The following is a 25417-nucleotide window of genomic DNA, read 5'->3' as shown; positions in this document are numbered from 1 at the left end:
AACCTATTTTATGAAAACAATTATAAGACGGAACTGTATTGTGCCGTCTGCTTATAAATCTGTCAACGTACAGTCTCATTTACTACAACCTAAATGTATTAATCATTGCAAGCATTGGAGTTACAATATTTTTAATTATTATAAATCGTGTTCCCGAGCTTAAGTTATGCAACAAACAACTTTCTTGGGGCAGTGAGAAGAAGAGACGGGTGTTATTAAATTTCCAGTTAATCAGGTGTACTAAGTAAAAAATCGTTACCAATAAGAATTCTCTAACATGCACATGTGCTGCAGTGCAAGGGCACAAATAGACAGTGAATAGTAGTTTTAACTTTGGCCTCAATTCGGAGCGAAAACACACGAACGTTGTGCGCCGGCAAATGTGTTATTTTATTAATAATTATCGACATCGTTATTTGCATTTATGTGTGTTTCAGATACGGATGGTTTCGAATTAACGGCCACCGACATACAGCTGGACAATCCAATCGAACCGGGCAGCATAATAGCCATCAAACGGCCCATAAAAGTAAGCCTGGTGAATACTGTTTTATTTACTGTGTGCGCGATCGATTGAGCCGATGCGGATTACAACGGGTGTAATGATATGCAATAATATAAACGTGCATGTATATTGTATAGAGTGAGCGGTACCCCAATCGGATTAATGGCTATATTATATTTCATACGGAGCGTTAGTTTGGTCGCCTTCAAAAGCACTGTCCCTTCATAACGATTGGCCGTTGGTAGTGTTTGTGATGAATTTGGGGATTAAGTTCATCAGTTTATAATTTTTTCCGTTTCGTTCCAGATATTGTACTATGTATCACCATTGGTCCCAATTTTTCATTTTCTCTTAAAACGATTTTTTCTATGCATTTCATCAATTTTATTACTACAAATATATATATATATAAACGAAAACACGGCGTTTTGGATAGGCCATCTAACTACACCTATGGTTTCGATCTCTTATTTAGGTGGTTCAATTCAGTAAAAAAAAATGCCTTCCGCTGTTATAAGATTGTGATGCTTTGGATTGTTTGATTTAAATGCTGTTAAAATAATTACATTCCTTACCCCATCTCTTTTATAGGACCGTCTAAGTATTTTTTCAAAGTTTTTGACAATATTACAATATTATAAAATTTCAGTTTTCACAATATTTTTGTTTACATTTATTGAAGAAATTCAAATTTAAAAATAAAATCCTCGATCATTCTTTTAAGAATAAGTTAATAAATATTAGGATTTTCACAAAATGATAAACGTAACAGCCCAAGTCTTACAATTTCGTCACAACCTAGGTATGTTTCTTCTGAAAAAGTAACTAAATAGTTTTTTATAATTGAATATACTGACATTGTATGTGAGTGCGAGAATGCGCCGTGTAGCGCACACACACAATATTGATTTTTAATTGCATACATGACCCGGATGTACTTGCCACATAATTTGCCTATTGCTTTCTTCTTAGTAAATGACTGACTCCATCCCACTTAATGATATAATATTTTTTAATACATTTCAATATTTATGGTATAATAATTTTATTATGTAATATTCACACTGTTGCGTATATTTTTAAAAATTATTTTTTGTCTTTTCTCGACTTAGAATAATTCCGAGTACATGACGCAGGCCATGCGAGACTTGGGCTTGAGCCCAGCCGACGATGAACTGAACGAGGAGCAGTACTACCGGATATTGGACACGCAGGGTGACGTGGCTTACGCCCAGGCCATCGATCCGCCGGTCACCTTACTCACGTTTGACGGCCAGACTATTCAACAGGTGCTGTCTTCTTGCGTGCCGGCTACTTTACCAATTTCTGACGGTTGCTCGACAATGACGACAACAACCGGAAGCAACTGCATGGCGACGACTGATGGTCTTCAGTAGCAACACCACGATGACCACCAACGCCGCCGCCGTCGAGATCATCGCCTTTCCTCGGCGTCAGACGTTTAAGATCGCGTGCTGCTTGCTTTCTCTGTGTTAGGACGTGCCAACGTGAATTTGGTAATGTCGAAAAAAAAATCCCAGAGTATCGATCGTCCATGTTTCTTGTCGCCGTGTCCTGTTTTCATAATGTCATTCCTCTCCTCTTCCCGCGGATCTAATACTGGGACACAGCTCGGGTCTTGGTTGTTGTTTGGGAAAACTTCCGAGTCGTATAGTGTTGCGTTCCGACGCATAAATAAGTGTCTCAGACTTTTGGTTGGTTCGCAGGTCGAATATGAATTAGGGTATAAACTTAAGAAAAAAAAGTATTACTAGAGTAAATGTTTGAACTAAATGCATACATATTATATACCAAATTTATGTATGTGTTTGCCGGTAGGTATAGGTATAATTACGTGATAGAGTGTTTCTTTTCCTTTTGTGCTTTATGTATTTAAGTACACACCACATTTTAATTTTATTTCAGCAATTTTCTTCGCCAAAGTGTGATGTGCAACGAATGTAATTGCTGTAACATATTAATACTGGTCAATCTCTGTGCTTGTGTATTTGTGATCATAATGATAGAATTATAGTATACGAGACATAATCATTAATCATATTATGATTATTTTTCTGAATCATATATTCCTTGTTTAAAATAAATTTGTTTATTATTGATTTTATTTTTCATTCTTGAATGCTTTCTTCTGTGTTTGTGTACAATTCATTGTTTCGGAAACAAGTCTAAGTTATTGTTGTTTTGAGGTTTATTTTCAAGTAAACAGAGTGTGTCATAATAGTTTCACAATTGAATTTTTGTATTAAAGTTATATTTAAATATTATGGCACATACTCCTTTATCTTCTCTTCTACTTTATATTATGGGGAATCTATAAGCTATAATAAATAAATAAGTAACTTATTATACTGATATACATCGACTGTATGAATCTTAATAATATTCGTTTTACTTTTTACTTAATATATTTGTCTAAAAGTTTACGTTTTCACATATTAAGTATCTAGTTGTATGATATTATAACTATACATTATTATAAAATTGACCTTATTATTAGTAAGTTGTTATCATAGATTTATTTTTAATAATATGTTATTTGATGTGTATTAGTTTCATTGTTCATCTATTGCGTACATAAAATGTGATGTTAATTTTTATTATTATATTAATATATAATGGATAAATTAAAAAATGATATTGCATGGTATACTATACCTTGTACCAAATAAGAGCGTACCAAATTTATGTAACAAAACCGGTTTTGTCTGTGGCCGCCCGGTGCGCTCTTATTTGGTACGGAGTATAATTAAGTTGATAATTCAATAAGTTTCACGTATAGCACAATGTTTTGGTCATGTAGCAGTAACTTCACCATAATTCCTTTACTGTCTGAAGTTTTTATAAAATTAAACAACATTGTGTTATTTTATTATATCGGTAATGTATTGTATAGGTAATTGTGAAACATAATTATTGATTTTTTGTAATGTATAACATAAACTATGTGGAATATTAATTAAATTGGGAAATATACCATTTTTAAAATGAAAAATTTGTGTTTATTAAAATGTATTAGGTACCTATTATAAATATTTTTGAACTCAATTAAATTAATTTAACTATTTAAACCTCTCTTTCTCTGATTTGTATAAAATAAAAATCAGAATACTATTTAACATTTTTTTTTTTTAGAGTTTATTGTAAGGAATATTTCTTACAGCAGCAATATACAGTACCTATTTTAAGTGTACTTGTATCTAAGATAGATTAGTTAGATTAACTACTTTATTTACGTTTGTATCTAATATCTTTTGACATTTGTTAATTTTGGTTTGTATCTTGTACCTATCTAGATACTTATTTTTTTGTTTTGATTATGTATCTAGTATACTATTTTTTATTTATTTCATTTAGAATATCAGAAAGAAATGAAGAAGTATTTTTTTCGAATTTTTTTTATCATATATTATTATAATATACACAATCTGCAAATATTATTTTACAATAAGCATATGATGTGATGGAGGTGATATGGCTTCAGGAGATAAGAAACCGCCCAGCGGAGTTACTTAAGGTTAGGATGTTAGGCTAGGATTTTAATGTGCTAGCAAGAGAGAGTATACAAGATTAAGGGGAGGTAGAATTTATCGGAATTTAACAAAAAAAAAACTTTCGTTTTCAATTATATTTTTGAATGTACTTACTTAATTTATTGTCTAATAAAAGCTGATTGACAAAATCACAAAATCAATCATAATTCAAGTTTTTACAAATTATTAATTTTAATTTTAATAAAACCAAAATCATATCATTACTAAACCCACATAATGTTACATATTTTTACTAAAGGTAAAACAAGTTTTTTTTTTTTAAATTTATTTTATATTTCGTCTCCATAGTGGACCTTGATGTACCATTTCTTCAAGTATTTTGTCTCCATCCTTGTCATATTCTAATATAAATATAATATTCTATAATACCTTTATGTGTTGTATTATTTTTTATTTTATTTTATTGAACTTAAAAACATCAGCAGCAAAGGTTATTAGTTTTTTGTTTGATACATAATGAGTGGTTTTTAGAATTAAAATTATACAATTGATATGGTATTAATTTTGTGTGATTTCCACTAACATTAATATCGTGTTTATCGTTAGCAGAAGGTTTAAATTGTATTGAATAGGTCGGCTTTTCTTAGGAAAGCCAACATATTTGCGTTGTTTTCGATGCCTGGTCCTAATGCTTCATTCATGTTGGTTGGAATGTTGAATTTTCCTAGTTCGTCGGAATATTGATATCTCTGTTATTATATGTTTTACAGTTAGGGTAACCCCACAGACTGTGCATTAAGACGGCTCCTCTTTGTCTATAAGGAACTTGTAAATCAGTCTTGTGTGGCCTATTCGGAGACGTGTTGTATTATCACACTTCACTATTCAGTACCATATATTATACATATAAACTATCTATCCAGAAAACTGTATAAAAAACAGTTATTCGTCGTAATGTAAGGAATATATAATGCAGAACCTCTCGGTACGGTGTAAATAGAATTTTTAATTTAAAACTATCCCCTGTGCTCGTTAATAAAAATATATATTTCAATTAAAACTTGATCAAAAGTCTTTCGGGATAATTAGAAATGTTAATTCATTAGGTATTAATGTATTATTCCGGTCTCTGATTTAACATAATTATTCATTCGGTGCAGTGTAATAGTATGATAATATACATATAATGTGTTTGTGTGTGTGTGTGTGTGTGTGGCTGCTGTGGTCCGGCCGAGTGAAGAGGTTTAGAAAGGGAGTAAGTGATGAATACCTATTTACCATTTGTACCTACCTGTCTGCATTTTAATACCCGCAGCCCTTTGCATACGTCATCGTGAAAAGGTTTTTCACCATCATCCTCTCATTACATTTATATATCTGCTACTTACCTGTATACTGTTGTAACGCTTAATACATCCTTCCGCTAACCGATGTCAATATTATTAGAGTGTTTGTGCTATCGAAAAAATTGTCTCGGGGAAAACAATTTAAGACTAAAACCATTCGTCGACATTAAGACGTGATTATTGACTTACGAGCGAATGCCGTCATAAATGCCAACGCAATAAAACGATACAGAGGTGAATCTCCGTCGGTTTGGGATCCGTGAGTTGGGTTAAGGGTTGATTTGATTTTCTCGAGCAGAGTTGATGCATATTATATTAATTCAATACTAATAACGGTTAGATATTAAAAAGGGATGGCTAGTATACTAGTTACTGCGTCCCGGGGTAAAAATTTCTTCCGAATTGCGCCCCGAGTTTTTTTGGGTTACTTTCGAATTGCGGCCCGAGTTTTTTTGGGTTACTTTCAAATTGCGGCCCGAAATTTAAAATTAAATTAATTTAAATACGTAAATTCAAATTTAAACAGCTTCACTTTCCTTCACATTTTTATACAGACTTAAGATTGTCTATAGCGTCAGTAGATACTGAAGGTAGGTTAAAAATGATGCTTTGTTTTTATTTTAACAATGTTTAAAAGTTTTTTGACACTAAAATATGATATTAAAATGTTTTGTTTTTATTAAAAAAAGTTGGAGCTGGTATAAAAACGTATATGATATTTATGAAGTTTAAAACGTTAATAATATAATTTAATAAAATTCCTACAAGAAAAAACTTGTATGATAGTATTTGTATAAATTCAAATTTGTCAATTTGGTTTTCTTCTAACCGTTTATTAGCATTTCTAATAAATGTTTCTTTTTCAATTATATTTGTTCTACGAGTATTTAAGTGAGTGTTTCTTAATTTTATATAGTTATCCTTCTGTAATTTTTTCAGAACATCGATGAATATAAAAATTTTAGGATGTGCATTGTAGAACAAAGCGTTGAATTTCGAATAAAAAGCCTCACAACTATTAGTAGACGCTGAGTATTCTGTACATAAAAAAGGAGAAAAATCGGACTCGTTTGAAATGTAGGTATGTTTCCAATGTAAAATCAACAAATATTTCTACTTTTTCACTTTAAAAAATTTACCGATTTTGGTATTTTTTTCATACTCACTACTAGCCAATCGTCTGTATTTTTCGTCACCAGATTTGGTCTTTCATATCAGTTGATTACTTACAGTCTGTGTTCGCCGTCCGCTCCTACTTTATAAATCGCGGTTTGCGCTATAACGACTCGCGTAGTGATGGACGGTAGTAGGGTCTCCCACGGTGTACAAAAAAAAATCTTTTAATAATATAATATAATTAATTACTAATTATTAATTAATATGGGCGCCAGATATATATTGTCAACAATAAATATGTATATATAATAATTATAATAATAATAATTACGCGGGCCCGTACGCGGAAAGACAATAATAAATAATAATATTATGTCAATCAAAAGGTTTGATTTCTTACACAAAAATACAATTTCAATGTACAACAATTAATACAACAACAAAAAAGGTGAAACCTGTGCTGCTGCTCCCCCGTTGAGTCCGGGCTGGAACGGCGACAGCCTTTTGAGATGATGACAACGATGACAAATAATAATCTGATAGTCGCTCGAATAAAGCCGGAGTGTAGTAGTGAGCAAGTCTGACTCCAACTATCTCAGAACTACCGACAATTGCCACTACACTTCACGGTATAATTATATATAAAAAAAAAAATGAGCGACCATGGGATGGGTCGGTTGACCACGAAAGAACGTACAAACGTGCAAAACCGCAGACACACGCCCGGTTCGGCGGTGGGCGAAAGACAAAAAAACAGAAAAAACGGGCAGGCGGCACAGCCTACGGCGGTGAACGGCCCGGCGCTGGACTGCCGAGAAGGGGGTAAGCCACCTCGTGAGGTTCGGCATCTGAGGCGCAGCTTTGGGGACTTATGCCGAAACTGCAGTGGCGCGAAAACGCGTCCGTGTTCGAACAGTCTGCCTGTTTAATGTTTCAACACTATCTTTCTTGTGGTTTTCATGATTAAAACTATATATAAACTTTTTTATTAATTAAATTATTATTTAAATGATTATACATATTATGCTGTACAAGTCTTTTTAGTACAGAAATATATTGATCAATATCATTTTTTAAATTTTTATGGAAACGAAATTTATATCCATCGATTACATATAAACTGCGATTTTTTTCACTCAAAATTTCAACATTCGACATTATAAATAAATTAAAATACACAGAAAAGCGACGGAACGTTCTTAGCGATACGAAAGCGGAGACTTAGGTGTACTTATTGGTATCTATATTATATTGTGATTATAATTTATCAGTCAAGATTGAATTATCTAAAGTTAGAAAACCCGGGCCGCAACTCGTCTGTTCCCAAAATAAACTCGGGCCGCAATTAGGATTAGATTTTTATTCGTTGATATCTTTGGGACGCAACTAGTATGCAGCCTTAAAAAGTTAAATTAAAGTTGAATGCGATGAGTGCAGTGTACTTCCCTTTGACAAGTCCTACAGCACACAGCACTTCCTCCCTGTTTACCCCACTAGTACGCGAATTTGTTTGTAGAAGGAGTGTACTAGCCAAGAATTTTTCCATTAGTATGGGACATAATTTTATTTATAGTTCATTAACAGCTGACAAATACTTTTGAAAATAGTTTTTTTTTTCAGCGACTATATATTATCCATTTAATTTCTACTCACACAAACATCTCGGGTTAATAAAATAAGACTTCGCATAAATTTAAAATATTTATAAATAAAACTGAGTGGATTATTTCGGGGCCGCTGATTTTTGATTGCTCCTTCCACTTCATCCCCCCCCCCCCTTTGCTACGAGTTTCGCACTCGCCGTTCCAATTTTTTTTTTTTTTTTTTATGTAAGGATCTAAGTACTTAAATAATATTATCACGCCCAACGATTAAATACGAAATCGATTTGTGCGCACACTAAACATCACACTCAGTAGGTTTTACACGTGAATAAGGCTGGTATGTCGTGTACCGTTTAACGGTGTGTCATTGCAGTTATTATTTCGTCATATTTTTCTCCATAACTGTGACGTGGTATGAATGTGTGGTACCTATATTTATACCTAGTTTATCTAACCGTTTACATATGACGGTCATATGCGTATGATGGCGGCTGTGAAAATATCCTGGATTTTCAAATGGACGCGCCGCGAATAAATTCCTTTCTATGGCTGCATACGAATTGCTTTCACACTCGGCAAAAATTCCTTCCGAATTACTTCCCGGATATTTTTGGGGGTAATATTAGTTACGTTCCGGTTATTTTTTGGAATCACACTAGTTGCATCCCGAATTTTTTTGTTGAGTTTATACCTGCAATTGCGTCTCGTACATTACGGCCGGTAGGTTAAAAATATTGTTTTCGCTTTTCATGTTATTATTATATGTATTCCATTTGATATTATCGTAACTGTATAAAAAATATCGTTGTTATTGTCAATTGGTAAAATATAATATGTATATATTATTCTGTAATTTTTAACATTGATAAAACATATTATAGTAACGGTAGAAATTTGAAAGATAACTTTTGTATGAATTTACTAATTAGTTTCGATATGAAATTGTTTAAAATGTTTTTGTTTCTTAATCATTGTGGTTGTACTACGACGATAATTGTGTTTGTCTACAAAACGTAACTTACAAGAAAATTTTCATAGCTTTAACGTGATCGTTTTTATGAAGTCGAAAATACTAAAATAACTCATATTAATAACTAATAACTAATAATTACAACTTTATGCACCGGATTTGTATATTATATATGTAAATTATAAATGTTATATATTTACAGGATATAGACGTGTTTTTCCTCAGCCTATAAACCATCATGGACTACTTTTTAATATTATAAAAACATTATAAATAAATATATAAATTTGTATAAACTTAGAGTTTCCCTACGACAGTTTTAAGTTATAAGTTTATAACAATAAACAAGGTGATTTATCATTTATCATTTATGTAATTGAGACATCAGTACACTTTAATTTTTAATCGATATTTGTATTTTAGAAATAAACATGTTTTTATATCATTGGATTTAAATACATCTTTGTTTTTGAAATTTACTCACTTAAACGCTGAATTTCAAATTTTTAAGATTTCTTGTACCTACTATTAACAATCCTGAGTGATGTTCTTAATGTAATATTTATATTTTTCTGCAAGTTAGAAAATGTTGACAAATCAAAATAAAAACTCTAACGAGAAGTTATTTAATTTTGTGTGATACGGTTAATGACAATGATAATATCCAATGACGCTGTGTTTGGAATATATGGGGGCTATGGTGAGTTGAACATTTTAGTAATTAATATTAGTCTATCGACATCGATAATTTGTAAAAATGGTCCAAGTATATTATACTATATTAATTATGTGTCAATTGTATATTTTATATTTTTGTAAAATCATTTTAGTATAAATATTTATCATTTTAATAACTGAAAAGCTACTCATTCAATGTATTCAAAAAAGTTACCGACTAAATACTTTGCACTTGACATTAATATGGGAGTGTTCTCATTTTAAAAACAGAAATTTTTATCACCACACCATACTCCTTAAATAGCACCTATAGGTACAAAAAATCTCAACTATTTGAAAATATGGTGTTTAAGTGTATTTAAAAATTTCAAAAATCAGTATTGGAATAAATTTATTATGCAGAGGAGGGAGGAGTGATCATGCTAGGTGAATCATCCTGCAAACACATGGATTGTCATAATTTATTACATAATGTTAATGTTACTAAACATATTATGGTTTCACGGTGTGATTGTATGAAAAATGTCTAGAAAAAAAATGTTTTTAACGTCAAAGTAATTTTTTTTTTTATAGCGACACCTGTAAAATATATTGGTGTATCATTATAATATTATGTTATACTGCACATATTATGTTGTAACCAGAAAAACGCATACAATTTTCTGCGCACAAATGGTAGTATTTGGAAATTGGAACACTTCACATAATTGATTCTCATCCGTCGTTGATACAATAATATTTAACAAAAGAGTAAAATGCGACGAGTAATAATAACAAAAATAATAAATAAAAATAAATAATAAAAATATTACCTACGACGTTAAACCCGATTTTCTCTGTCGTTTTCAATGTTCTAGTTTTTGTTTGTTGAATGTGCATAGGTTATGTCGGCGGAGCTTGAATGGTCGCTATAGAAAATACTCTATATAATCTGATTCCTAGATGATGATATCAATCGAATTGCATAAATTATGTACCTGTTACTATTATTGACGCAATTATAATAATTATTAAGTAATTTATTTCTATAAAATGTAACGAAATTATTCAGTGAACGAGAGAACGCGTTTAGGTCAATTAAAGAGACTATGATATATATAATATAATAAAAGCGTATTACCATTTACCACGTGTCTTCGTTGCATTAGGCCGACGATAGGGTGTCATTGATGCGTTCGGTACACTACCATGATTGTTTAATGTTTAAATTTTAATAATACGATTTGTAAAAATCGTGAAAAAAATATTGTGAAATATCTGTTTTTCACGCGGGTGACTGCGTGAACGCAGAGGTAGCTATATAGGTATACGAGGATAATACAATTAATTGAAAACCGATTTGAACGATAAAACGCCTATTGTGAAAAAAAGTATGATCTGTAATATACGCACTACGTTTATCATATTCTCGTAGGACCTCGGTATAGTCAGACTTAAATTGAAACGGAAATTGTCGGATTAAGAGGGTTTAGCGGATTATTGAGGGTTTGACCAAATAAAGACAACGTCGTATTATTAAGAAGATTGGAAGCAGTGATTTTTTTGTCCTAAGGAACATGCAGGGAATTCGCACTCGTTTTTATTCCAACGTAACGATTGATCTATTGACCTATAGTGAAACGATAAGAATTCTAAAAACAGATTTGAATTGGTCGTCATGTCTACTATTAAGTCGATATTAGGTGATCCCTCTATCCCCCATTCTTGATTTTATTATCCACCTAAATCCTATACAATTTCGTTCTAAAAAAGAAAATGGAATATTTAAACTTTTAGAAAAGTAAAATTATAAAAAAAATGTATGAGAATTCAGATCTCATGTAGACTTGACGACGAATTCAAATCTGTTTTTAAAATTCTTATCACTTAGATAAATCGGTATGAAAAAGCACGTTTAAATTTAAATTGTCTACATGTATTTGACAAAGACAGAAAATCACTGCTTCTAAACCTTTCAGTGTAAAAATATATGCGTGAATAAATTTTAATTTATAGATGTAACGGTCAAAATGTTTAATTTATCATAATACTGTGTGTACCTATATGTTTTATTGGACAAACTCGTCGGTTTAACCCGTCGTCGGTATCGGTTTTAGCATAATTTCACAAACATTAAACTCATATTAAGGACCACTCGCTCATCTTATAATAGATGGTTTTGAAATAACGTGAACTTCTCATCCTAATAATATGAGACAAAAATACCTAAGAAAAAAAAAATTAATAAAACACCTTTATAAAGACCATGATTTGTGACTCAGTTATTTTTACGGCTGGTAAAATAAATTGGACGACTTGGGCAATCATCTAAAATTAATAATTATTTCTGAAGTAGGTTTTGTTGTTGAAGAAACTTCTCAGCAGATAGAACAACAAGTTAATTGAACCGATAATAATAAATTATATTTGTTTAGTTCTATATAGTACATTCCATTACACGTCTGCGAAACGGCAGAATAAAGTTCATCACGGCGGTGGCGTCCTCTTAAGGGTGATATGGGTGTGCACTGTGTATAATGTATTGTGTCGTGGACGATTGTACAACGTATATGTATTATATTATTATTGTCTTTTATGACGTAATAATATGTGTGCTAAGGAATAAAATATTGCCCTAATCGTATTGTAACTATATCTTGGTTGTTTTAAAGTCGAGTCTAGACGGTGACGCCGGTGCGTTTCGAGCAAAAACTTAACCCCTTGAATCGTCGACCTCAATTACGCGACGGGTTAGGTGCCGGATTTGTATCTTATATATATATAGGCGTGTGTCTCGTCGGCCTGTGTACTATCGTGGATTACTTAATAATATTATAAGTACTGTTTAATACACTTAGAGTTTTCCTCCGCCTCCAGTTATAAACCTGCATATGTGTCAACGTGATTTAGGCAAGGATAAGATATCAGGACACTCTAAATTTCTAATCGACTTTTGTATTTTTAGAAATGAACACGTTTTTATACCATTGATGTAAATGCATCTTTGTTTTTACATTTCACCGAAAAATCAAATGTATTTTCATCATATTATTATTGTATCAAACCGTCGTTTTAAGTTTTTAGACGTACCTATACACGTAAGTTTAAAACACTTTACGTCTCCGTTGTAGTGTCAGTCCATATGCAGACTAGTTATTGTTCATATAATTGATTATTAACTGTATTACAATCTTTCAACGGTATTATGATTGTTTATATTTTTACAAGTTTTGTTTAATAAGTACATTGGTACATTAAACACATATGTTGGTACATTGGCACAAGGTACATTACTATAACAAGTAAATAATTTCAAAAAGGTGCATTCAATTTTCAATCTTTTCTACCAAGTGAACATTTTTTTATCACAATAATTTTTTTTTTTATTTAAAAATTAGAAAAGTTTATCATGGATATAAATAGCTCAAACATTTTGAAAATTTTACCATATTTGGAAAATTCTAGTATTTATAAATATATAGTAAAAAGTTCAAAAAGTCTACGGTTATAATTTTTGAGTTACACGACAACAATTTATGACAAATTTTGTTGAAAAATGGTTTTGCGTAAAAATGACTATTTTTCTTTAATTTATTTATCAAATATAATATTCATACTAACCAATATTAAAAACGTACTAAAATATAATGTTTACCAAATGCTTCTTTTAACATAAATTTTATGTTTTTGGTCTGAATGCATGTTTTTTGGTTTTCCGATCGATTTTCCGCGAGATTTTTTTTGTCGAATATACAGGTACTTTCAATTCATTTATTACAATAATAATATGCACCTACATTAAACCCATCGTACTAATTTAATTATTTGACCGGTTAAAAAATAATCGTTTTTATCGCAATGACTTCGCAAACGTTTTAACAGCAGGTGCGCTGCATTTCACAACTAAAGAGGTGATCAACAACGAAAATAAACACAAGACGAATTGTAGATAATATATATTAAGCATTTATGAAATTAAAAACATAAACTACAGCGATGAATGTATAGTATAGTAAAAAAATTAATTAAAGTCAGTCGACTGTGATCGGAAAAATAGTTTTATTTAATGATACTCATTAAACCCCATAATCGTGTAGGACATCATCGTTGCTATATTTTAAATTTAAATAATTAAAGTATCTTTTTAAAACTTTGTTTTGATCATTCTGCATAAAGTAAAAACAACGTATAATAGGTATTCTTCTGTGCATCATAACACGCCGAATACTGATCATCTGATTCAGATGACAGTTTGAGGGTCAGACAACTTTATTTTAGCATATCGAATTGCTCAGAGGCCATACCAAATTATGCATACCACCATAACCCTTATCAGCTGGTAATTGGTATACTTATTGAAAATGAAAACAAATTATTATACGCTCGTATTATCACTGTATTTTATTTAATATTAAACCAGGTAAATAAGTACCTACTAACCTTTATTTTTTTTTCGTGATCGTTGGCGTTTAAAAGAAGTAGGCAAATGGCGATTTAATACCAACTTTTTTTTTTAGAATAAGTCTTGGCATCTGTTTTGTTGAAAAAAAAAATTTTAATCTTTTTGAATATCGGAACAAATGGAAAACTCAACAGTTTTGAGGTCACTGAATGAAAAAAAAATCCTAAAATAAAGGATTTTCGTAGACCATCTAAACTTCACATGAATAATGTTATTAGGGAGATACATTAAACATTGTCCTATGTATGCTATAATAGCTATTAAATAGGCAACATGATAATTTTAAAAATGATTTATGCGGTATTCGATATTTTATAGAATTAAAATCAACGAGTATCATTTTTTAAATTTCAACTTTGATCGAACCGAATGATCTACAATGCTCAATTATGTGTGAACTATAGGTAATGATTTAATTATAAATAATGATAAATGCACAGTGACAAAATTTTATAATAGTATAATTTTTTAATTTTAAAAAAACCTTCAAGTGGAGAAACGTAATTGAGAAGGTCACTGTAATAAACGTGTTAAACTTGAATTCAATTATAAATTATTGAATACCATTAATACTGAAGAAGTACTTAATTAGCGAGTGAAGATTGTCTAACTTCTTAGTATCTAATCAAGGTCACCAACTTTAATTAATAATAATATTGAAATTTTATCAATAAGTTTTAATTCTGAATATTTTTTCTACCACACAAACACACACACACACACAAAAGAGACATCCATTAATGTAAAATCAATAGATACATTCATCATATTTCTTAGAATTTAAAAACAATAAACGCTCTCAATTTTCAAAATGTTTGATAGTGTAAAACGATATTAAACTTGTCCAATTAATGTTATTAAGATGAACCAGAATTGATATTATTGATAACTGGTACCTAGCCACCTAGGTAAGAAATTGGTCATACAAAACTAGGTAGGTAGGTGCCTGTTTGTAGTGCTGCAATGTTTGTCGTGTTAATTATTTTACTAGACACGCAGAAGCATGGCGAGCGTGTCATAACGTATTAGCGTCCATCAAGGATGTGTATTTTTGTTCCTTATTTGCATTATAGTAGGTACTGTTATATTGTTTACAATACAAAACGGTGGATCGAGGTCGCAAAAATTATAATTTTCCACTCCATCGCATCCTCCGTCTACTATACATACGTGCGTGCGTATAATTTGCATCACACTAACCACTGCTTCTGAGATGGAAAATAAAATATCGAGATAATAATGCAGTGGGAGTCTCCAAATATGAAATAATTAGTGTAATGTATCATAAAGAAATAGTGTTAAAAACAATTATTATATTACATTTTGTAGTGGACTGAAAACGTAATATATATATGCACATGACGTGCGATCGCTGGGTCGCAAATATAAGATATGTATAGTAGATACAACGATGCGTAAGATTGGCGAGGTGATATCAAAAATGAAATGATTCATTCATAATTATTTTATCACAACAAGACCTCATACTGCGAGAGGAGATAAACTTTGTACGCACCATTTTCGTCCTCTGTGTATAGCATCTGTAGATAATATTCACGTGAATTTATCTTCTCTTAAATGATTGTTAAGCCTGTTTGATTGTTAAGATTGTTACAATTTATTAACTGTTGCCTATTCAGTCTGTTCGTCGGAGTATTGGTTAGTTCATGTTCTGGAATAGTACCGATATTGATTCACCTATAACTAAAAAATTATCGGGTCTTGACGGCACTTAAGTAATTTGGGTCACTAAATACGGATGTCAGCTGTTGGGAGTCGAAAATATATTCAATATCGACGACTGAGGTAGTGAAATTTTCCACCATGTGAACCTGATACACTTTATGATTTTATTGAGGTAATTTTGGCGCTTTTAATTTTGGTTTCTTATAATGTTCCTCAAAATTGAGGAACTCATAGAGCATTGCCTGATGTGTAGTAATTCTGGTGGCTAAACATTCAAACAATGTTGCCTTTCTCACTAAAAAAATATTTAATTTTTATGGGCGTTGGCCGGTGGCCGAGGGTGAGTTTAGTCAATCTCACATCATTATTATGTCTACGGGTCGTCAGCTGCATATTATGTACTTACAAAATCAGAAAAAGTTCCGAAACCACTGATTAGAGGTCGACTCGGATTGGTATCCAACAGGTACAATTATGAATAAGGAGCGTCATTCTTAATCGGCAACCTGTAAATTGCACTTACATATATTTTGAGTGTTAAATAGTAGACTTTATTTTTTACTTTTTTAATTTTTAAAAGTTAAAAAATTCAAGGTTGATAATTAAATAGTGGACAACAGTTAATAAATATAAAACATTGCATTATTTTATGCAGTTTTAAAGGGAACATTTTGTAGACTGATAGTTAAGTAAAAAAAAAATTGTTATTTTAAATTAGGTTAAATGGAAAAAAAGTAATTATGTGTTCAAAGCCATTTGTTTAAAATTAAACAATTGTGTTTTATAATAGCTGTAACCTAAATATGTATAATGGATCTGCAGAATATAGTATTTAGAACTTTTTTTTCAAACGAGGGAATGGTATTTTATCGGGTACATTAGTGAAGATAACAATTTTTATTATAACTATAACTCGGCCGAAGTCGGGAAGTCGAGCACATGAACCATATTATTTACACTACTATAATGGCCATGTATTTGGTGCAGGCACAACATTACGAAATTCTTTGTGCTAGCAAAAAAAAATAAAACTGTTGTGACCTAAATACTGCAATCATTTCCTTCTCGGATTGTTCAGTATACGCGGCGCAGACTATTTCTGGTCGATTCGAGTGAAAATTTAGAAGCCTCAAGTTGGCGGACACTGCTGCTGTGGGTCGCAGTTTAAAAATTAAAAACGATTTCTGTTCAGATGATTATCGTTCGAAAGATTATTATTATATATAGTTTTATGATCCAATGCCTCCTCTTATTTCAATGACTAATAGATATCTACAGAATGTCTATTAGATATCAAGTTAAATATATGGATAACCATTAAATATATTAATATGGATGACCATTTGATATTTAGTATGGAACTATGGATATCCAAATCCAAAAAAACAGACATTTGGATATTTCTTAAATATCTATTTTAGATGTCCATAACCATCCATTAGATATCATGAATATCTACTTAATATATATGTAATGGATAAATATTAGATGTGCATGTGTTGTGTGGGTTGTTTTTGTCTAGTGTCTATTGCTCGGACCGACCCTGACATTCCCGAGACTCCAATCGGATTTCAAATTTTTGGCGCCGGTATAAAATCGGTTGTAGTTATACTTATAAAGTCACCTAAAAATTAATGGACAGCGATTTCCACTCAGCCCAGACCACGTGGATTGGCGTCTATTTACACAAATTTATAAATCATGATTAAACGACTATATACATTGTTTTTCTTTCAATCATATCCCTTACCAGCCATAAATACATTGTGCTAAATATGTATCTATATATATATATATATATAGTATATACAATGTATATTATACATTCTATCAAAATTACAATAATCAATAATAATATTATAGAGTGCTTACCATTACAATGTTAATGATAAATTATAATTTATAATTATCAGTGTTAATGTTGATTTTATTGTTGCACTTTTTTTTTCTTAGTCACTGCAGTATTTCAGTACTATTTTTTTTACTCTTTCACTCCTTCTCGTCTTTTAAACTGTAGCTCTTTTTAAGCGCAGTCCATTAGTTCACAGATCCATATGGTGGCAACCGTTTCCCCAAAAACGTGTTTTTGTCTTTGGCTCTCACTCCGGCGTGTGCATTGTAGTTTTCCGGGGAACATAAAAGTCTGCGGCTCGTATATAATATATATACACACACACGTATATATGTATATATATATATATATATACCGATCGGTGTTATCGAGTACAAATTGTAGGCAGCAGGCGTGTGTTCGGTTAGTGCGGATTTGTCGAATATCGTCGAAGTATATAATAATACAGAAAACCGCCCATTGTGCGGTGTTTTGTAGTTTCGTAAAAAAATAAACCGACCAAAACTCTCGGCCAAGTATACGTCCCGTATTCAGTATAGTACCTATATCATGCGTATTATTTTACGACGATTAATTGCTTTCAGATTAATTAAAACTCGTACATTTGTGTCACGCCCAGCTGTACTGCGTCGGTACCCTGGAATATTATAAATGTATATATATATATGTTTAATATCATTTAACAAATACTCGAAAACGTCCCAAACCACATAATCACATAATTGAAGCATGAGTGTGAAGAGAGAGATGTAGAACGAGATGAAAATGTTCCCATACAAATATTTTAAAAAAACAAGGGATGATTTCGAATAATTAGTTATTTTCTAGAAATAATATCGTAGTCTAATAGTCGTGTATGCATTCGACTATTAGTACCATAAAAAGCCAGCATAAATCATAGAGATAATTCTTGCCTTCTTGGTAATAATCGATTGCTGTGGTTGAAATTTTTAGAAAACAGATGTGCTTTCTTAAAAATCAAAAGTAATATTATAATTTTATTTATTATTGAGAAATACGGCAAACTTGACCGCTATTATGAAAAAAAGGCCAATGAGGATCTATTCCATAACCAAATCCTCCTCTCGCGTAAGTACGTAACTGCGTTGTGGTTGCTACTGTTCGTATATACTTTATAGGTAATTGTTGTTCTGGACTAGAAAAATAGCATAGTATTTTTAATATATTTAAAAACCTGATACAAATGAGCTTTTTTTTAATGGGTAGAAGAAATGTTGAGTAAAATCAACGGTCGATAGATAACATTACAACAATACCTATTCTAATTAATGACTCGCAGCTATAGATTCCTTTTTATTGTGTTTAAAAAAAAAATTTTCAATTGAGTAAATTTAATTAAATTGACTGTTTAATTAAATATGCTGCCTATTTTATACTAAAAATAAGCATATAATTTAAAATAAAACTGTACATTTTTAATTTTAAATCATTCATTTTTAATCGCTTTTCTAGAATATCAAAAATAAATTATTCTAGTTTATAATTAAAAAAAAAAAGTATCATTGTCTATTTAGAGAAGAGTGAATTCAATTGGATCGTAATATTAGCTTCTGTATACTCATTGATCAAAAATAAATAAATACTAAAATTATTTATTACTTATACCATTGAGTATAGATAGTATAGATAGTATAGATATATAGATATAGATATATATATATATATAGATACTATCTATACTCAATGCTTATACGTATATATTATTAATAATGGATTTAATACAATTTGGTAAAAAAAAAATGTTTTCTACGCCATCAAACTATTTACCTCAGCATATTTGATCCTTAATAAATAATAGGTGGGGTATATATTTTAATTGGCCCCTGAAAATGTGGCACTGGTGACTGCAAACTTTAGGTACATTAAACTGTAATATAAGGTCTCTTAAAATATATACCTACCAAACAAGATATCACATTTTGAATTTTCTGAATTTTTCGACGTGTCTTGTGTGCTGTGTTTTTTTGTTATGTTTCATACGGGTTCGGGATTGTTATATTATATAAGTCCCTAAACCCTGATTAAACTTTGGAGTCAGAATATAACTCGTATATATATTCGGTTCGTTCACAATAATAATAATAAAATAATAATACACCGTAACCGCTTTACATTACTATAATAGGTATACGTTTCTGTAATATATTTTGCACGTAAAATATAATATAGTTTCTCGTTTAGCAGCGCGGAATGCAATACGGGAAAACGTTTAATCGCCTCTTACCATGAAATAATGCATCGTGCGTGTGGATGTGCGTATTAGGCGTGTGTGTAGGTGCGGGTGAGTGGATGGTGTTTTTGATACCGTATATTATAAGGGGTTATTTTATTATGTCGTGTGTGTGTACGTATTATAGATTGGAATATGGCTGTGGCGGCATCGGCGGCGATGCAAGTGCATTGTTGCGGTATACCTACCTACGTGACGCGATAACCAAAAACGGTCGAGAAGAATTCGCGAAAATATTTCGACGATTTCTCGTGCTTCTACTCCGACTCCTGCTCCTGCTGCCACACCCCCTCATGGTCACCCCCGTCGTCACCCGACAGCCGTTAAAGCTATATTAAAAACACGCACGTCGTTCGAAACAAAAGGCGCCGTTAAACTCGAAGACACGGCGGCGGCGCTATATTACAAAATATTTAATATACGAGTAAAATATAATACGACTTGGTGTTACCTATAATATAATGTCTATAACATAGGTGCCTAATACGAGGTGACATTTTTTCGCGAGACACTATAATATCGTTGTATCCTGTATCCACGACATTCGACTGTTTTTGAATTATTCGTTTTGTCCACGTCGTCCTCTACTGCAGACAGGTGCTCTTTTTTAAATAGGTAGCGCTGCAGAAATTATTATATATTCCACCAAAATGTTGTAGTTTTTTTTTTATCATTCTAAAATTTCTTAGAACTCAACGTAACTAATAAAAATATAGTTACATACCTTATTAATCATATCTCACGTTGGCGGATAGCATAACGATAGCGAATTATATTAAAAAACAAACGACGGTGATGATACCGACTAGCGACTAATTATATAGTAAGTAATAGGTACACCTATATAATGTGTAATATTTTGCTTAACCCTGTACGACGATGCAACCACGCACATATAGATAATGTACTTATAATGAAGTCCGCGTGGGGTTTTGTACTCGATCGCCATATTAATGTCGAAATTGTTGTCGTTTTTAAATAATATTACAACAATATGATGGTTGTGGGTTCGCAGTAATCGGAAAACCGGCGCTGTCTTTATAAACGCGGAATACTGTTAAGATGCAAAATAATCAAGGTTTCCCAACATTTTATGGAGAAATAAAATCATAAAATTTGAATGATTATTTAAAATTTTATTTTACCGACGATCGATGGGAAACCACGATGGACTGCGAGTGAAAATAACCACTTTTTCAACCCGTTTTGAATCAAATATACCTACACAATATCTTAACGCCCAAAAGTTTAAAAAAATTAATACTTTATAAGACAAGCTACACAATGAATGTGAGGGCTATTTAAAAAAATCAATTAAAACAAGACAAATTTTAAATGATATAGCAATGTGGGTGAAATAGTTAATATTGAATTATATTAATCATAAATTGTATATTTTATATTGTGATGTATCAAAACTATATAAACATTGTAAATATTGTAGTAACACTGAACATTTTGATTAAATTTTGAAGAGTACCAGTATTCTGCGTTTTTTATTTCTTTTGTTATAAATTCTAAAGACCGTACCAATATTACGACAAGTTTTTTACACATCATCATGGAAGGGGGGGGGAGCGTATCTCTGATAGGATCGTTTTGCAGTCCGGTTATAATTTCGTCAATAACTAATTATGTGACCGACGGTTTTTTTTCTCACACGTCGTCGTCGGTATGCTTACACTATTGTATAGTGCATTTCGAGCGTGACGACGTATTTATACTAATGTCAAGGTCACTGCAGCCACGCTTATCCCCGCGGTTCACCCTCCGGAAGCGACAAATTTATTTTTTGGTGTGTGTTTATACCTATATAGTATATACGTATATACTATATACAAGTAGATACACCGCGATATTATTCGATTAAACTCGAAAATAATTAAAAGCTAGTCCGGGGGGATTGCAGTCGGACTTATGTAGTCCCTCCCCGTCCGGGTCCACCCTCGCTAGCGCGAACGCCGCTGATTGAAACTTCCTGCGGCCCGTCCCGCGCACTCGGGATCACGTGGACTTAACGCGGTAATGCGGTTCTTTACGAGCATGTAGGTTAGGTTCTTTCACGCAACGTGCCTACACGGCACTGCACCGTCATATAATAACGTTAGACAGGTACGAGTCGGTGGTGTTGGTCAGGTTTATCCGGTGTGTATAGTATAATACATATATATATAATATATATATATATATATATATATATATATAATATATACGCGATTGCGTGTGGCCGAAGGAAACGTTTTCTTAATTATAATTTCCATCATATTCCTCGAGTGTGCTCATCGTGCGGTCCAGACTACCGGCTACCTGAGAGAAACTTCCGTCTAAAATATAGTAAATTGTGCGCGGTATCGGTACACCGCAGCCGACGTAATAACATTATATTCGGGGAAAACCGTGTAGAAAACGTTTTCGCGCAGGTCGTTTGACCAACGCTCAGATTCGAGGAGCAACAAAATATCATTATTATGTATCTATGCTCAGATTAACTTTTTAAACCAATGACAATATATTATTATTATTATACGCTATACTAACGGATTGCGATGTTTACTTTTATAATAGTATAGCTGTATGTCAGTAACACTTTATAATGAAAAAAAAAAAAGCGTGATGTATATAATATACATATTTATAATATCGTTGTATTCCTTGTCTTCCATCGTCCGCGAGATATTATACGATACTTATGTTCTGCTGGAAATGTCCAATGACGAAATAATTGGAAACCAACAATGGTTATAATAATATCGACTAATAATAATCAAACAGCAATCGAAGAAAATTCCCCATAGTAATATTGAATAGTCGTCCAGTATAAATGATAAGGAAAAATTGATGAATAATAAATTATATAGATAAACCTCTATTTGATTCTTGAACGGATTCAAATACAAAACTATTTGACATATTTTTTCATTTGAAAACATAAAAGGTATTATTAATATTAATAGGTACTATTTAAATAGTACAATAATATTTTAATAATACTTTAATAATATTATAAATATTATTCATGTTCGCCGTGTTCTGTGATAAAGAGAAACACGTCAAACGCAAATAATTATTGTGCTGTCTTTGATGTGTAGTTAAACAAAAAGACACAGGTGAGTGTTTTTATGCATAATATATAACAGTCTATAAAAAAAAACGACTGTCTGTGTCAAAAGACGTGATGGGAAAAATTGAAAATGGTTTCTTAGAAAAATCATTAATTCATAAACGTACAGGGGCGTATTTAGATATTTTTTTTGGGGGGGGGGCTGTGGTATTTTCTGCAACTGAAATTCCCCAATTCAGCCTATTAAAAATAAGAGTTAGAAAATTAATACACAATTTTAATTTTTGTCATGATTTTTAATGTTTTCAAAAAATTAATAATGAAATAATATATAATAATAATAATAATAATACGATATTCATATAACAAATCAAATCAAATTTAAATTTCTTTCTTTGCCACTGTTAGCAAATTTATCTAATAAAATGTCATCTGGTATGTCAATGTCACTATGAATAGCTAAAAGGGCAAGTCCCACTAGTCTGGATTCTGAAGTTGTATTTCTTAAATACGTTTTGAGTCTTCTCAACGTCGAAAAGCTGCGCTCAGCTGTAGCGGTGGATACTGGTATTATTGCTAGTATTTTTAGTAATTCATACATGTTTGGATACATTAAATTATCACAGACACTCAAAGCCTCTATAGCAGTTGTGGGCCTTAAGTTGCCTTCAATATTCTTCCACTTAGCTTGCCAAATTTCGTACTCTGCTTCTATAACGTCATTTAGCCCCGGTAAATCATTTTCATAAAATTCAACAGCTTTTTTTAAATAAGAAAATGGTTTTTCAACTACAATACTTGGTAAGACATATTGTAATGAAGTTATAGTTTCATTGTGAGGTATAAATCTTTCATTTAATGCCATCATCAAATCGTCCAAGTACGGTATAAAAATAGATTTTTTGTAATATTCTTCAATGTTGTTAGATGGTACATTGCTTCTATTTCTTTGACTGCTACAAATACGAGGCATTTTTGGTTCAATATTTAACTTTTCAGCAACATCTTTGGCTTCTTTATAAATATTGTTAAATTTTAAATCAACGTTTTCTCTTATGGATTGAAACACAGAAATTACATCGGAAACTTGATTAAGAGCATTAAATAAATCAATATTTTTACTTTGTAAATGTTTCGATAAATTATAAGTATAACTTAATAATTTACTAGACACACAAATAGATATTAAAAAATTAAAGTTGCAAATACAATGTAAAAGGCTATTAGTTCTTTTTGAAGAATCGGTCCCAGAACATTCATTTTGCACTTCTTCTAATGCAGCTACAACGGGTTCTACAAATTCTTTAAAAAGCATAACTGCTTCATGGCGTAACACCCAGCGAGTTTCACATAAAGATTTCAATTTTGTAGATTGTGAATTTGGTTTAATTTCTTTTATTTTATTTTTGAGGAAGGTAGTTCGTTTTGCCGAACTGTTAAAAAAAGAACAGCATTCACTTATTATACCAAAAGCATTTCGAATATCTTGAGATTTTGTAGCATCCGATAAACAAAGATTTAGTGAGTGTGATACACAATGTGTGTATAATGCTTTTGGGTACATATCTTTAATAATTGCCTGAACAATGAAATTCCTGGATTTCGGGGGGGGGGGGCTGAAGCCCCCTCAGCCCCCCCATAAATACGCCCCTGTAAACGTATCAACGAGATTAAAATAAACATGGTTTTTTTTACACATATTTGCAAAGGTTTTTTATGTGTTGTGTTGACTATTATTTGAATTTCCTCTTCGTTCATTGTAATGTATTATGATAATACACGCCGAGACTCCGACATAATTGATTTAATGTTCACCATAATAATATTTGTTGTGATATTATTCGATAATTGGAAAAAAGTGTTTTTTTAAATTTATTATGTAGGTATAAGTATAAATTAAATCGCCTATAATATGGTGTTATAGGACTAAATTTTCTAATGAACACAACGAACTCGAAAAGTTCTGCAAAATATATTTTGTAAAAATTGGTTATTTTTTTTGAGATTATTGTTTTACACTTTCAGAAATCGTATGTTTAATCTACCTATTCATTCCAATTTTCATTTCCTATTTTCTTAAAGAACCATTGACGAATAAGCCACATAATATATTATTGAATGACACGTTTACCTTTAAATTTCATAATATATTATAGTTAAACCTAAACGGCCACTATACATTGGTCATCATCACACGTGACAAATCATTCGATCAGATAATCCGATTGCTCATTGAATTCTTTTTAGAAATATGTTCCTATTTTATATTTAGGTATATATTACGTATTAATGTATTATGTACAAACTAGTACATACTTGATTGTATTTATTTATTTTCATGTTTGTAGTTATCTCAAACATAAAAATAAATACGATAAACGACAAATTTTTTTAA

General features: G+C 31.4%; 2 protein-coding genes across 4 annotated transcripts in view; one reads left to right on the top strand and one right to left on the bottom strand.

Annotated features, from left to right (window-relative positions):
• The window catches only part of LOC107163363 (PR domain zinc finger protein 10-like), a 67845-nt gene extending 64327 nt beyond the window's left edge, over nt 1-3518 (top strand). For 2 of the 3 annotated variants that reach the window (XM_089226227.1, XM_089226226.1), the window contains exons 20-21: nt 438-538; nt 1618-3518. In XM_089226227.1, the coding sequence (XP_089082353.1) occupies nt 438-538; nt 1618-1902 (386 nt within the window). In that variant the 3' untranslated portion in view covers nt 1903-3518. The remainder of the gene's footprint in view (nt 1-437; nt 539-1617) is intronic. The other variant, XM_015510756.2, reaches the window with a different exon arrangement.
• Nucleotides 3519-23224: 19706 nt separating this feature from the next.
• LOC149056335 (52 kDa repressor of the inhibitor of the protein kinase-like) lies at nt 23225-24589 on the bottom strand. The gene has a single exon (XM_089226727.1). It carries the CDS (start codon nt 24584-24586, stop codon nt 23393-23395), a length of 1194 nt encoding a protein of 397 aa, XP_089082853.1. The 5' UTR covers nt 24587-24589; the 3' UTR covers nt 23225-23392.
• Nucleotides 24590-25417: the final 828 nt, after the last annotated feature.

This window comes from Diuraphis noxia, unplaced genomic scaffold, assembly GCF_037042655.1.
Source record: "Diuraphis noxia isolate RWA-SAM2 unplaced genomic scaffold, SU_Dnox_SAM2 contig0004, whole genome shotgun sequence".
Classification (NCBI taxonomy): Eukaryota; Metazoa; Arthropoda; class Insecta; order Hemiptera; family Aphididae; genus Diuraphis; species Diuraphis noxia.
Note: the sequence above shows the minus strand (reverse complement) of the source record. Positions and strands in the feature narration are given on the sequence as shown.